Genomic DNA, 12,963 nt, shown 5'->3' with positions numbered 1-12,963 from the left:
GGGTGTTCATTGGAAGGACTGATGTTGAAGATGAAACTCCAATCCTTTGGCCACCTGATGCGAAGAGATGACTCATTGGAAAAGACCCTGATGCTGGGAGGGATTGAGGGCAGGAGGAGAAGGGGATGACAGAGGATGAGACAGTTGGATGGCATCATCAACTCAATAGACATGAGTTTGAGTAAACTCTGGGAGTTGGTGATGGACAGGGAGGCCTGGCGTGCTGCCATCCATGGGGTCGCAAGCTGAACTGATGAATATGTTATTTGGTAAACGGTAAATGTGAGGCATCTCTGATTGACCATTTTTAGCTTCTAAACTTCCTGTTGGGCAAGACTGTTATAATGTATAAGTTCAAAAGTCTCCAAAGACCACCTTTCAGTTCAATAATTTGCTAAAAGATTAGTAGAGCTCAAAAAACCATTATGCTCATGCCATGGTTTAGTACAGTGAAAGAATACAGATAAAAATCAGCAAATGAATATGATTTAGTCTAGGCATGCAAGGCTGGTTCAACATCCAAAGCCTTATTCACATGATTCATCCCATGAACTGACTAAAGAAGTAAAGCCATATGATCATAACAGTAGAGGCAGTAAAATCATTTGACAAAATCCAACACCCATTTGTAAAAACTATCAGCCAACTAGAAATAGAGGGCAATTTTCTCAAGTTGATAAAGAACATCTACAAAAATCCTATAACCAATATCATACTTCATGGTGAGAAACCAGATGCTTTCCTGCCAAAATCAGAAACCAGGCAAGAATGTTTGCTTTCCCCACATCTGTCCAACACCACAAACCTTTTATCTCAGTCTGTGGCTTGTCTACTCATTCTCTTTCTCTCTCTCTCTCTCTCTCTCTCTCTCTCTCTCTCTTTCTCTCTCTTTCTTTCTTTAACCTCTAACATATTAATAGCTACAGTAAATGTAAATGGTTTAAGTATATCAGTTAAAGGGCAGAGATTGCCAGAGTAGATTAAAACATAGCCTAGTTATAAACTGTCTTTAAAAACTCAGTTCAAATATACCTTTAGAGGCAGATTGAAGTGAAAGAATGGGGAAAAAATATGCATAATGAAGACACTGATAAAAGGAAAACATAAGTGCCTATCTTAATACTAGATAAAGTTGACTTCAGATCAAAGAAAATTACTGCTAACAGGGCTACTGTATAATGATAAAAAGGTCAATCCATCAAAAAATAAAGTAATCCTAAATGTGCAAGCATAAGCAACAAAGTGGCAAAGTGTGTGATGTAAAACCTGATAGAACTAAAAGGAAAAATAGACAAATTCACAATTCTAGTTAGAGACTCCGGTTCACCTCTTTCAAAAATTTATAGAACAACTATACAGACAATCAGCCTCAGAAAAGAAGAACTAAATAAAGTCATCAACCAATAGCATTTAATGAAAATTTGTGGAACACTCCACTCAACAACAGAATACAGGTTCCATTTAAGCACCCACAGAACTTACCCCTTTTATCAGGTTTTGGCTTTTTCTACCTGGGAATTTCTCATTTAGTTGGTCAGGTGCTGTTTTTTTACTCTGATACTTCCAACTCCCCTTAAATTGTTACTGATATTTTCTAGTTAATTTTTGGATCTTTGCCTACCCAGACCGTAGGAAACTTCCCAGGGTCTTCATACTCTTGGTCCCATGACTGAAAGTAAAAATGGCTCGATACAAGTTTATATGCATTTTTCTTCAGTTCTACTTTGTCCTTCCAGAACATTCTATCCTCTTTGTCTCCCTTCCTTTCTTTCGCACTGAGGCAGTTTCACATTGCTATATGTCTTGCCTTTTATCACACCATCTCCTCATCATATAATGTGTCACAAAACAATATGGGGTTTTATTTTGTCTTGGCTTTTTTTTTTTTTGGGTCTTGGTTTGTTTTGTCCACTGAATTTTTGAATCTCAGTTTCCCCTCTGTTAAACATGTAACTGGGGCAAACTGCTCAAATTCCCAAAACTGTGTCATTTCTAAAATGGCAACAATGGTGACTCTTGGTGGGATTGTGGTATCCTTAACTCCTTTCCTTTTGTCCTTCAGACTCTAAAGCTCTTTGTTTTAAGGAATGACGTTGATTGAGTTGGATTGGGAGACTGGTCCTGGGGAAGAGGTTTACTGGAGACTCTGGAGGTGACCTTGGGGAGATTTCTGGGCAAGGGGACCAGCAGGAACAAAGCTCAGAAGCAGCCTCAAGTCTGGTGCTTTCAAAAGCCCGAAGAAGAGCATGTTTGGTATTTTCTTGTTGACTTCGTACTTAGGACTCAGTGAAGAGGGAGGTGAGGGTAGAGGGATGAAGAGATTTGGAAAGTACTAGTGAAGGAAGAAAGGGCAGATATGATTCAAGGGAGAGCAAGGAACAGATGGAACACAGATCTTCCAAAACAAAAGAGATCATATGATGTTTTGGCAGAAAACGATTATTTCAGAAAGTTTCTTAATCCCCACTCTTAATACAGAAACTACTTTTATTTCTCCAGATCCTATCCTGGATCTTGATCATATAAATGCACTGTTTTATGTGGTTGCAGCTTTAGCAAAACAAGTTTTGTGCTTTCTGGAAAGATTAATATGTAATGCTGATGTCAAGCTAATCTTTTAGTCAGAACATATCCATTTTAGACTATTTTCCACGTTGACTGTTGATGACCAAACAACCAAGTCTAACTTTTATCTGTCCTGAGAAGGGTCCCATTCTCTGCAACCCCATGGACTGAAGCCCGCCAGCCTCCTCTATCCATGGAATTCTCCAGGCAAGAAGACTAGAGTGAGTTGCCATTCCCTCCTCCAGTAGATTTTCCCCACCCAGGGACTGAACCCAGTAGTCCTGCTTTGCAGGCAGATTCTTTACCATCTGAGCCACCAGGGAAGACCTGCTGCTGCTGCTGCTGCTGCTGCTAAGTCGCTTCAGTCGTGTCCGACTCTGTGCGACCCCATAGATGGCAGCCCACCAGGCTCCCCCGTCCCTGGGATTCTCCAGGCAAGAACACTGGAGTGGGTTGCCATTTCCTTCTCCAATGCATGAAAGTGAAAAGTGAAAGTGAAGTCGCTCAGTCCTGTCTGACTCTTAGTGACCCCATGGACTGCAGCCCACCAGGCTCCCCCTTCCCTGGGATTTTCCAGGCGAGAGTACTGCAGTGGGCTGCCATTGCCTACCTAGTGTCTCATTATTTGCGTCACAGAAATTCTGCAAAATAAATCCATTTAACACATGCCTTCTTTATTTCAGTAAGGTAGTCTAAAGTGAAAGTGAAAGTCGCTCAGTCGTGTCTTACTCTGTGCGACCCCATGGACTATACAGTCTATGGACTTCTCCAGGCCAGAAAACTGGAGTGGGTAGCCTTTCCCTCTACCAGGGGATCTTTCCAACCCAGGGATTGAACCCAGGGCTCCCACACTGCAGGTGGATTTTTTACCATCTGAGCCACCAGGGAAGCCCAAGGTAGTCTAAGCAGGCCAGAAAACCTACATTTGCCCTCTACACCGACAGTGTTAATCCATCATCTCTCCAATTTCTGCACGCCTTTGCAGGGGGTCTCAGCAGCGAGGCTGGTACGTGCTGAGTCGCTCAGTCGTATCCGACTGTGTGGACCGTAGGCCGCAGGCTCGTCTGTCCCCGGGGTCCTCCAGGCAGGAACACCGGGGCGGGCGGCCGGGCGGGCAGGAGCGCGCTCGGCCGGCAGGGGGCGGGGGGCTCCGGGCGGCGGCCGGGCCCGGGGGCGTGGCCCCGCGTCCTTGACGGACAGCGCAGGATGCTGGCGAAGATGCGGGAATACGGCCCCCGCGGCGAGAGCGTGCAGACCGTGAGTGTGCCAGGCGCTGCGGGTCCCGGAGCTCGCGGTGCGGACAGCGATCACACTGCACTTAAAAAAAAAAAAAAAAGAAAGAAAGAAAGAAAAAAATTCCCTTTTGGGGAGAGAGCCTGCCAAGTTGAGGATGCTGACAGCGGCGGTCCCGGGCCGTGTCCTGGTCGGGGGTGGGGGTGTCGCTCCTTCGCGTCTCGGGACCGTGGAGCCCCTCGCAGGCGCGGGTTTGCCCGGGAGTGGGGTTCGGGAGGGGCGGCTCCTTCCCGAGGCGGCGGCGCGAAGCCGCAGGGAGGGGGAGCTCTCGGCCCGCGCGGCGGGCGGGCCGGGGGGGCGGCGGGGGCCGCGGGGCGGGGAGGAGGGCCCGGCCAGCCGCCCCGAGCGCCGCCGCCCGCCGGATCCCGCCGGCGCCCGGTGCAAGGGCTGGAGCCCCGGCCGCGCGCCCGTGTGCATAAGGCCCCGCGACCCCGTGGGGCGCGCGATCCGAGCCCGGCGGCTGGGCTCTCGGGGCCCCAGCGGACGCGCGGCGGCGGCGCGGCCCGCGGCCGGGGGCTGAGGCGGCCGGGGGCGCCGGGTGCGGGGCCGGGGCCCGCGGGCGGTCGGGCGCGCCATGCTCCTGGCCTCGGCCGTGGTGGTCTGGGAATGGCTGAACGAGCACGGGCGCTGGCGGCCCTACAGCCCCGCCGTGAGCCACCACATCGAGGCGGCGGTGCGCGCCGGCCCGCGCGCCGGCGGCAGCGTGGTGCTGGGCCAGGTGGACCGCCGGCTCGCGCCCTACATCATCGACCTGCACTCCATGAACCAGTTTCGCCAGGACACGGGTGAGCCGGCCGTCCCCGCCCCGCGCGCGCCCTCCTCCGCCGGGGGGCCCCTCCGGACCTCTGGGTCCCCCATAAGCTGCCGAGGAGGGGGCACAGTGCGCCCCCGCCCTGCGAGCGTCTTATGATACCTGCTGCAATAAACGTCCGTGCAGGTCTGGTTAGGCCGGCCGACTTTTACCCTCGCCCCTAAGAAAGCCCTTCAACGGTCTTCCCCCCCTTTAAACGCTCGGTACCCCAAGTCCACTCTAGTAGGAACAGAGGGGCCGCGGCAGCATATCGGCCGGTGGGCAAGTCTACCTGCCCGCCTTCGCCAGCATCACGTGGGCTGAGCCTTCGTTGGTCGGGCACCCTGGGGCCTGCCACCCGCACCCCCGGCTGCCCACGTCGCTGCCTTTGCCCTTCCGGGGGGCATGCCGTCCCCCCGGCCGCGTCCTGGGGGTGGGCACCGGGCGCGGGGGAGGGTGGAGATTCCCGGGAGGCCGGCGCTGTAGTCGAGCCTGCGAAGGCCTCCCCGGAGAGACCGATGGACTTGGGGGGCTGTCATCGCCGGGCACGCCCTGGCGGCCGCGGGGCGGTGAGCGCCTCTGATCGGGCGCTCCGAGGGTGGAAGCAACAGGCCCGCGCAGATGGACAGGGGACAGGGAGGGCCGCCGCTCCGGAATGCCGGCGGGGAAGCCGAGCGTGTTTATCCCTGGGGGCGGAGGCGGCCGGGGCTGCGCATTCCTGCAAGGAAACTGTCCCCAGCTTCCTCCCACAAAGGTCCCCGATGGGGGACACACTGAACTCCCATCTACTGGTGAGAAGTAAGTCGCGGCTGTGGCCACTACCAACCCGGCTTCCCAGCCCGAGTGAGGATGGCGATCAGGGTGCCCGGTCCTTGGTGTGAGGGCGGGGAAGCTGGGGAGACCTGCCTTTTTGCGAGGCCCTCGGGCCGAGCTCAGCTGGTCTAGTACGCATCTATCCCTGAACAGCCTCTTCAGGGAGGTGGTGTTTCTGGGGGGTGTTTCTGGAATTCTGCTGGGCTTTCCCCACGAGTGTGACTGCTTAGTTCAGTTCAGCCGCTGAGTCGTGTCCCACTCTTTGCCACCCCATGGACTGCAGCCCCCCAGGCCTCCCTGACTGAGGAGCCCCCGGAAAGGCAGGTGTGGGGGAGGAGGGGCTGGAGAGGGGACGGGAGAGTCCCAGAGGGCCGGACAACAGCTGCCCGAGCAGGGCATGTCCGCCGGTCTTGGAAAGCCCCCACGTCCTGAGCGCTAATTAGGATGGTCATGGGAAAGGGGTGTCTTTCCACCCCCTGTCTTCATCTGTAGCCATGACTCCCAACAAGCTCGCTGCCAAGGACTTTGCAGACACTCGCCTATTGAGGGAAGCCTTCTGGGAAAAGGATTCCAGAAGTGTTAGCATCTGGGGGGCTTCAGCCTTGGTGAGAGAGGGGGAAAGGTGGATCTGAGAGAGACTGGGGGAGGAGGGGCTAAAGAGGGAAGTGGGGAGACTGGGGCAGAGGACAGTGGGGAGACTGGGGCAGAGGGAAGTGGGGAGACTGGGGCAGAGGACAGTGGGGAGGCTGGGACAGAGGAGAGTGTGGAGACTGGGGCAGAGGGGAGAGGGGAGACTGGGACAGAGGATTGTGTGGCCTGGGGGGATAGGGAGAAGTTAACTGTGGATTTGGGGTAGCGGTTGGAAAGGTCTATCCCTTTTGGTGGGTCCAGAGGGAGGATGATGGTCAAGACACCTCCCGACAGGGAACTCCAGTCCTGCTCAGAATTCACGGACGGGTGTTAGCTGTTCAGTCGTCATTGTTGAGCCGCTAAGTCGTGTCTGACTCTTTTGCAACCCATGGACTGTAGTCCACCAGGCTCCTCTGTCCGTGGGATTTTCCAGGCAAGAATACTGGAGTGGGTTGCCCTGCCCTCCTCCAGGGGATCTTCCTGACCCAGGGATCAAACTTGTGTCTCCTGGATGGGCCAGCTGGTTCCTTACCGCTGAGCCACCAGGGAGGCCTATGAGCTGTCCCATTTCAGATTAAATCTCAGCTGCAGGTGGAGGGACACCTTAGCAACATAAAGGTCCCAGGCCTGGTCCCACATTTGGAAAGGAGGAAAGCTTACTCAGTGTTCAGGGATGTCTGCGGTGGGCCTGGTATGGATCCTTTGTACAGAAGTGAAGTCTGGAGGAGACCCGGTGGAAGGACAGACCCTCCTCCCCAGGTCTGACCACTCTTTGCTGAGAACCAGCTGACCACTGCCTGGGGGTGCACAGGGACCCTGGAGGCTGGGGCGCCCCACAGGTTAGACCTGAGCTGGCCCTGGAGCCTTTTTCTAACTGCCTTGGGGTACTTGTTCCACTGTTCTCTTCCTTTTAGAGACTGTTGGCTTCACCCACTCACGCTAAGGGTCAGTTGGCCAACCCATCCTCCGTGCCAGACCCGGTGCAGAAGGCCCTGGGCTGGATTCCTGGGAGTGCTGGGTCTGTCGGGGAGCTTGCCAAAGCAGAATAGCATCTTGGGGTGTCTGCAACCCCCCTCTTCTGTCTTCTCCGCCAGCAGACACACAATTCCTCTCCATATAGCTCATGGATGAAGCTGTGACAGGGTAGAGACTGGAACCCACTGGCTCCCCGGCAACCTTGGCCAAGCCCTAGCGATGACTAATTAAAGCACCCACCATCTCCAAGCCACAGTTTGAAGCTGGGAACCAGAAACATCTCCATAAACAAAGGGGAGCTGGAAGCCCCTTGCCCAGAGGCGATTCCTCTCTTTCTTTTTTCATTTTTTTCTTTTTGTTGTTGCCTCTACTCTGTGGGGACGTTTCCTGACATGGGAGCTTTGTTTTTTTCAGAAGCTGCCTGCCTTGCTGCCAAGTAAGTCCTCGTCTCCAGTCCCCCAGCTCCAGCCTCATCCAGTCTGTCTCCAGGGAGATGGCTGGGGGGTCGCAGACACCTCGCCCGCCTCTGTTTGCCCTGGGCCCCTCTCCTCCCAGACTCTGAGCTTATTTGCATTCAGTGTCACTTTTCCTTGAGGCGAAGGGAGAAGGAGGAAAGAGACAGGGAGGTGGAGGTGAAGGAGTCTTGCCTGCTCCCCAAAGCCTTGGCTGGGTCCTTTCTGCCCCTGACCGTTCGCCTTGACTGGGCTGACCTGTTGTAGGGCAGCGGCTGGAACTTCATCCCCTGTATCTTCCAGCAGTGTCCCCTGTATGTCTCAGCGGACTCGATCATTACCATTGAGTCCCTTGACTGCTTAAGCATCATTCTCATCCATAGAATGAAGGGCAGCCTTAAGGTTCCTTCTGGCTCCCTGCCTCCCATCATGCAGGTCAGCAGGTGGATGAGTCTGGAGCCGGCACCACTGAAGATGCTGATGAGAAGTAACAGGGTGTGACGGAGGGTTCCTTCCAGCTCAGTTTTCCAGGCAACGTCGGCCTCTTTTATGTCTTTAACACAGTGAGAAAGGTCAGATGGAGCATGAATCAAGGGTTTGGTAGGAGCTGATTTTTAGGCCCGCTCCCCCACGATATTCCCCACCGTGTGTGAGCACAGGAGTGCTGGGGCCAAGCGTCATGACCACAGGGTACTGCGGCGTGGGGCAGGCAGCAGGCACCCCGCATGTAGTACCTGGTTCCATTCTCCATGGTCCTCTTATGAAGAACCCGCTGTTCTGGTTTCATAGTAAAGGAAACAAGTTGGAAAAGATGAAGTTGCCAAAGTTTTACAGCAAGTGCACGACAAAGCTGAGGTTCCCGATCAAGTGCGCGTGCCCTGCCTCATCTGGGGAACACTTGCAGACCACCTACTTCACGCGGGCCCCGTCCCAGGCCCGGGGGATGTTGCAACAGCAAACCATCCAAGTCTCCACCCTCATGGAATGTTCGAGTGCGGATGAGGGCCACTGGTCAGAGAAGCCTGGGACGTCCTGAGCACAGGGCCGCAGAGACGTGGATGAAATGCCCTGGGAGATGTTGTCTCTCATTTCCCAGGAGCCAACAACTTGGGTGGTGCTTTGGGGTCTCGGTGTGTGAGTTGCCAGGGAAACCTTTTATTTCTCTCTTTCTCTTTTTTCCTGCTTAGTCTGTGTAATCCTTTATCCCTGTCCTTCAGTCACTGTACCTTGGGACCCAGTGGATTTCCTCCGATTATCTAGTTCAGGGTCTATAGACAGGTCCAGGACTACAGACAGGTCCAGGACCTGCCCATTCCTGATGGAGCAGTCTCTGAAAATCTTCAGAGAATGCAACCCCACCATCCCTCTTGTCCCCCAGCTTTGGTGCCGAGGTCCACCCTCGCCCTCCAGGGCTGAACTGAACGCAGCATCTTTCCCTCCAAAAGTCAGCTCTCCTTGTGACAGCTCTCTGCTTGGTGAATGGCATCACCATCTTACGGCTTGCCCGTGATCGAAGCCTCAGGAGTCTTTGACGCGTTTCAGCTTTGTGTTTGCACGTCTCATCTATATGGACATATGGGACTTGAAAGCTGAGCAGTCACGATGAACACGGCAGGGGCTCACGTGCAGGTTTCTGGGCCCGGCCCCCGGCCAGGCCGACCCTCAGTGACTCGTCTGTTCCCCAGGAGACGCAGAAGCCGGTGGCCCTGGATCACTTAGAAAGCATTCAGCTACTCAGGCTCACGCCCTGCCCAGCGCCCATCTGTGGGGTCTGTGGTCTGTCACCTGCTTTTCATTTCTGCTCCCAGCACCCTCTCCCACCTCCATCCCTCACCGCCCCACCCCCACACAGTACTCAATAAACAGAGCAGCTCTGGTGTCACTGTGCTTCCCCAGGGGCTCAGCGATAAAGAACCCCACTGCCCATGCAGGAGACACAGGAGACACAGATTCAATCCCTGGGTCTGGAAGATCCCCTGGAGGAGGGCATGGCAACCCACTCCAATATTCTTGCCTGGAGAACCTCACACGGTCCGCAGGGTGACAAAGAGTCAGACTCGACTGAAGCGAGTTGGCACGGACACACTGGTGCCGTCACTTCTCTGTGTCACAAACCTCAGTGGTTCCTCGAGACCTGTAAATACAAGCCCTCACGGCCCAGCGTTTCCAACCATCTGTGCCCTGGCTCTCACACGCCTTTCCAGGTTTATCCTGTTCTCTGCCCATATTTTCCTCTATGCCTGCCGACAAGCGAACCTTTTATTCAGGCATTCCCTGGGACCGCCCCCCCTCCACCTACAGCAGCCTGCTTCTCCTGAGCTGCCCTCCTTCAGCCGTGTCACCTCCTGAGATTCCCCCTCTCCCCCGGGCCCTAGGCTCTTTGTCATGCTCTCCGCTTCTTGAAATGTTCTCCAAGTGGTTACTACCTCATGTGTTCCATGGATAGGTACTGAACTCCTAGGACATGCCAGGCATGGGGGCCACAGCCGTGAGCAAGCTCCTGGATGCCCACCCTGTGAGACCGGGAGTCCCATGGGTTAGAGTGACGTTCATCAAATGAGTCACACAAAGAAATGTGTGACTGCACCTCCAGATCGTGTGTAAAAAATAATAATAATAGGGGCAGGAATTTGAGCCAGTTGGACGGCCCAGAGAGGCTTCCTTGAGAAAATGAACTGAGATCTGAAGGATGGGCACCTAAGAGGGTGCCCATCCTTCAGATGGGCGGAAGTGCGGGCAGAGAATATCAGGGTGTGCGGAGGCCACGGAGGGGCGGCTCTAGGTCTAGACCTCGAGGAAGTCGTGCCCGGGACCGGAGCTCCCAGGGCGTGTGGTTTACTGTTAACACAGCCCTGCTGGCAGCCTTCTCGGGCAGCCTCTGTCTCGTAACTTCCTTGCCTGGTTTTAGACTCCAGGCGCTCAAGAGCGCCTGAATCGGCCTTCCTCACGGCCGCTGATACACACAGCAACACGGGATCCGGAATCAGATGCCAGCGTCCCCAGAGGTGCGTCTTCAGCGCACCGCGGCGCGTCTGTAGGGCCCCCGTTACCGCCCGCGCTGCATTAGGTGCTGGAGGGCAAGGTGCTCTGCTGTGAAAAAGGCCGGGATGCTGGTACCCAGCAGATCGAAGGCGCCGTCTCCCCAGGCTCCTTGAGGGTGGCGCCCGGACCAGGAAGGCACGTCCAGAAACGAGTGACAAATGGCACAGGAACGATAAGGAACATTTCGGCAGATGAAAACAGCAAAGGAGGGCGTCCCCAGAGGCCTGCCCTGGTGACTAGGAGGCGTGGGGGAGTCAGGGAGCACTGGCGAGGGAGCAAACAGGTGGGGGAACGAGGCTGGACCAAGCGGCTGATGCGCCCGGAAGCTCCGCCGTTGGATCCGAAGGCCGCGACTTTGTCCCCCAGCGAGCTGGCTCCTTAGGGGGAAACCGGGGGGCTAACGGGGGCCTCCTGGGTGCCCCTTCTCCCTCCTCTCCCGCGCCCTCGACGTCCCCCAGCAGAGCTCCCGGGCCTGAATAAGGGGCTTGTTCTGTCTCTCCCTCCAGCCTCTGCATATTGATGTTCTGGGTCATTAAGGGGCTTGGAGACAGGGCGGGAGGGCGGGTGACGACCTGGCAAAGGCCTCAATAGTCATTGTTCCTTTTCTTCCCCCTTTGAATGGGATTCTGTCCCTGGTCTTGGTATCTCCTTCTGGCTTGGAGGAGGGGATGGGTCAGGGGCCAGCGGAGGGGAGCCTTTTCCCACCGCTCTGATGGAGCCTAAGCTGACAGATGCAGAGATTCCAGCATCCTAGGAGCTCTCCCAGTCTCCCCCTCCTGCCCCGAGCCAGGCGTCCTCAGCCTTGAGCTTAATACCCATGAAATGAGCCTGGGGTGGACCTGGGTCTGCATTCAGGGTTCCGGGAGGTGGAGGAGAAAGAGGCAACAGTTACAGGCTTAGTTTTCCCCGCCAGTCCTGAAGGTTCATCTCTGCTCTAACTGTTCCCCTGCAATAACCCAGATCTCTTCCCTGCCCTTGCCACCCCCTACCCACCCACCCTGAGATGATCCAGATTGAGACTGTCCTATCTTTGTTTTATAATTACAGGAACTCTTTTTTATTATTATTCAGGAAGCAGGCAGAGTTATCTAAGGTTGAACAACATGATCTTTACTCACACATCTGGATTCAAATTCTTGACCTGTACTTCACTTTGTCTCATTGGGCAGTTTAAATGAGACTACCCTGGTGGCTCAGATGGTAAAAATCCTCCTGCAATGCAGGAACCCGGGTTCAATTCCGGGGGTGGGGAGATCCCCTGGAGAAGCTAACAGCAACCCACTCCAGTATTCTTGCCAGGAGAATTCCATGGACAGAGGAGCCTAGTGGGCTACAAAGAGTCAGACAGGGCTGAGCAAGTAGCACCTTCACTTTCACCCTGCCTTTGGCTTTCCTGAGGGGTCAGCAGGTAAAGAATCCGCCTGCCAATGCAGGAGATGTAAGAGACTCAGTTTCAGTCCTTGGCTTGGGAGGATCTCCTGGAGAAGGAAATGGCAACCCATTCCAGTATTCTTGCCTGGAAAATCCCATGGACAAAGGAGCCTGGTGGGCTATAGTCCATGAGGTTGCAAAGAGTCAGACACAACTTTTGACTAAACGGCAACTAAACAGCCACAACCCTATCTTTAGGAAGGTTGAGCCTCTTGAATAAAAGATGTTAGATAAATAGAAAGTTATTCTTAGGATTGCTATTACTGTTGTTGATATAAGATTTAATGCTGGGAAATATGAGAGAGTTCTTCCACCCTGATCTTTTATTTTTTTACCACACCCATAAAAGTCCAGACAGCCAGCTCCATCACCACCTGGGCGGGCATCCTGGGTGGGGACAGAGTCTTCCTACATTCTCTAGGGTTCCCTGACCTGTGTTCTTTTCCTCTTAGCCCTCGGGGGCTTAGGCCTTCAGAGAGTCACGGAAGAAGAGAGATTATTTAAGAGCACCTACTATGTGTCAAAGGTGATATGCCTTAGTGCAAAGGACAGGGCGCTTGAGAAATCCCGGACTTGGCACAAATACATACATGTTGAGTGAGAGAGCAACATTTAATTATGGCAAAAACTTTGCAAAGGAGCTATTATCTTATTTCTCCTGGGGGAGAAAAGGAGGTTGTGGGCTGTTATATTAAGCAAACAAATGTGGCTGCAAACTAAAGTAGAGTCTCCGAACTCCAAACCAGGCAGTGCTCTTTGGGGTACCCTGCAGCGTCACCCACATCCTTCCCTTGCAGCTCATCAGCTTCCCACCCTGCCTTCCACCCCAGCCTGCACCCCTGAACCCTCCCCGTTCACGGCAGACCTTAAAACGGCAGGAAGGCGCCTCCTTCAAAGCCAAGGCAGCCAAGGGCCGGCCACGTAGACTCGATTACCGCGAGCCTCTTAAGGTAGCACCCGTGGGTTCCAGCC

The 12,963-nt window shown here is 54.3% G+C and overlaps 1 protein-coding gene across 3 annotated transcripts in view; it reads left to right on the top strand.

Moving 5' to 3' along the window:
- The first annotated feature begins 3,748 nt into the window (after positions 1–3,748).
- Positions 3,749–12,963, top strand: part of DTX4 (deltex E3 ubiquitin ligase 4) — a 44,100-nt gene continuing 34,885 nt past the window's right edge. The window contains exon 1 of one of the 3 annotated variants that reach the window (XM_027562230.1): positions 3,749–3,822. Coding sequence is in view for 2 of the 3 variants with exons in the window: in XM_027562228.1 (XP_027418029.1) it covers positions 5,167–5,446 (280 nt within the window). In the remaining variant the exon portion in view is untranslated. Of the gene's footprint in view, positions 3,823–4,392; positions 4,644–4,666; positions 5,447–12,963 lie in introns of those variants that run through there. The other 2 variants (XM_027562229.1, XM_027562228.1) reach the window with 2 other exon arrangements.

This window comes from Bos indicus x Bos taurus, chromosome 15, assembly GCF_003369695.1.
Source record: "Bos indicus x Bos taurus breed Angus x Brahman F1 hybrid chromosome 15, Bos_hybrid_MaternalHap_v2.0, whole genome shotgun sequence".
Classification (NCBI taxonomy): Eukaryota; Metazoa; Chordata; class Mammalia; order Artiodactyla; family Bovidae; genus Bos; species Bos indicus x Bos taurus.
This window is presented reverse-complemented; position numbering and strand designations above follow the sequence as displayed.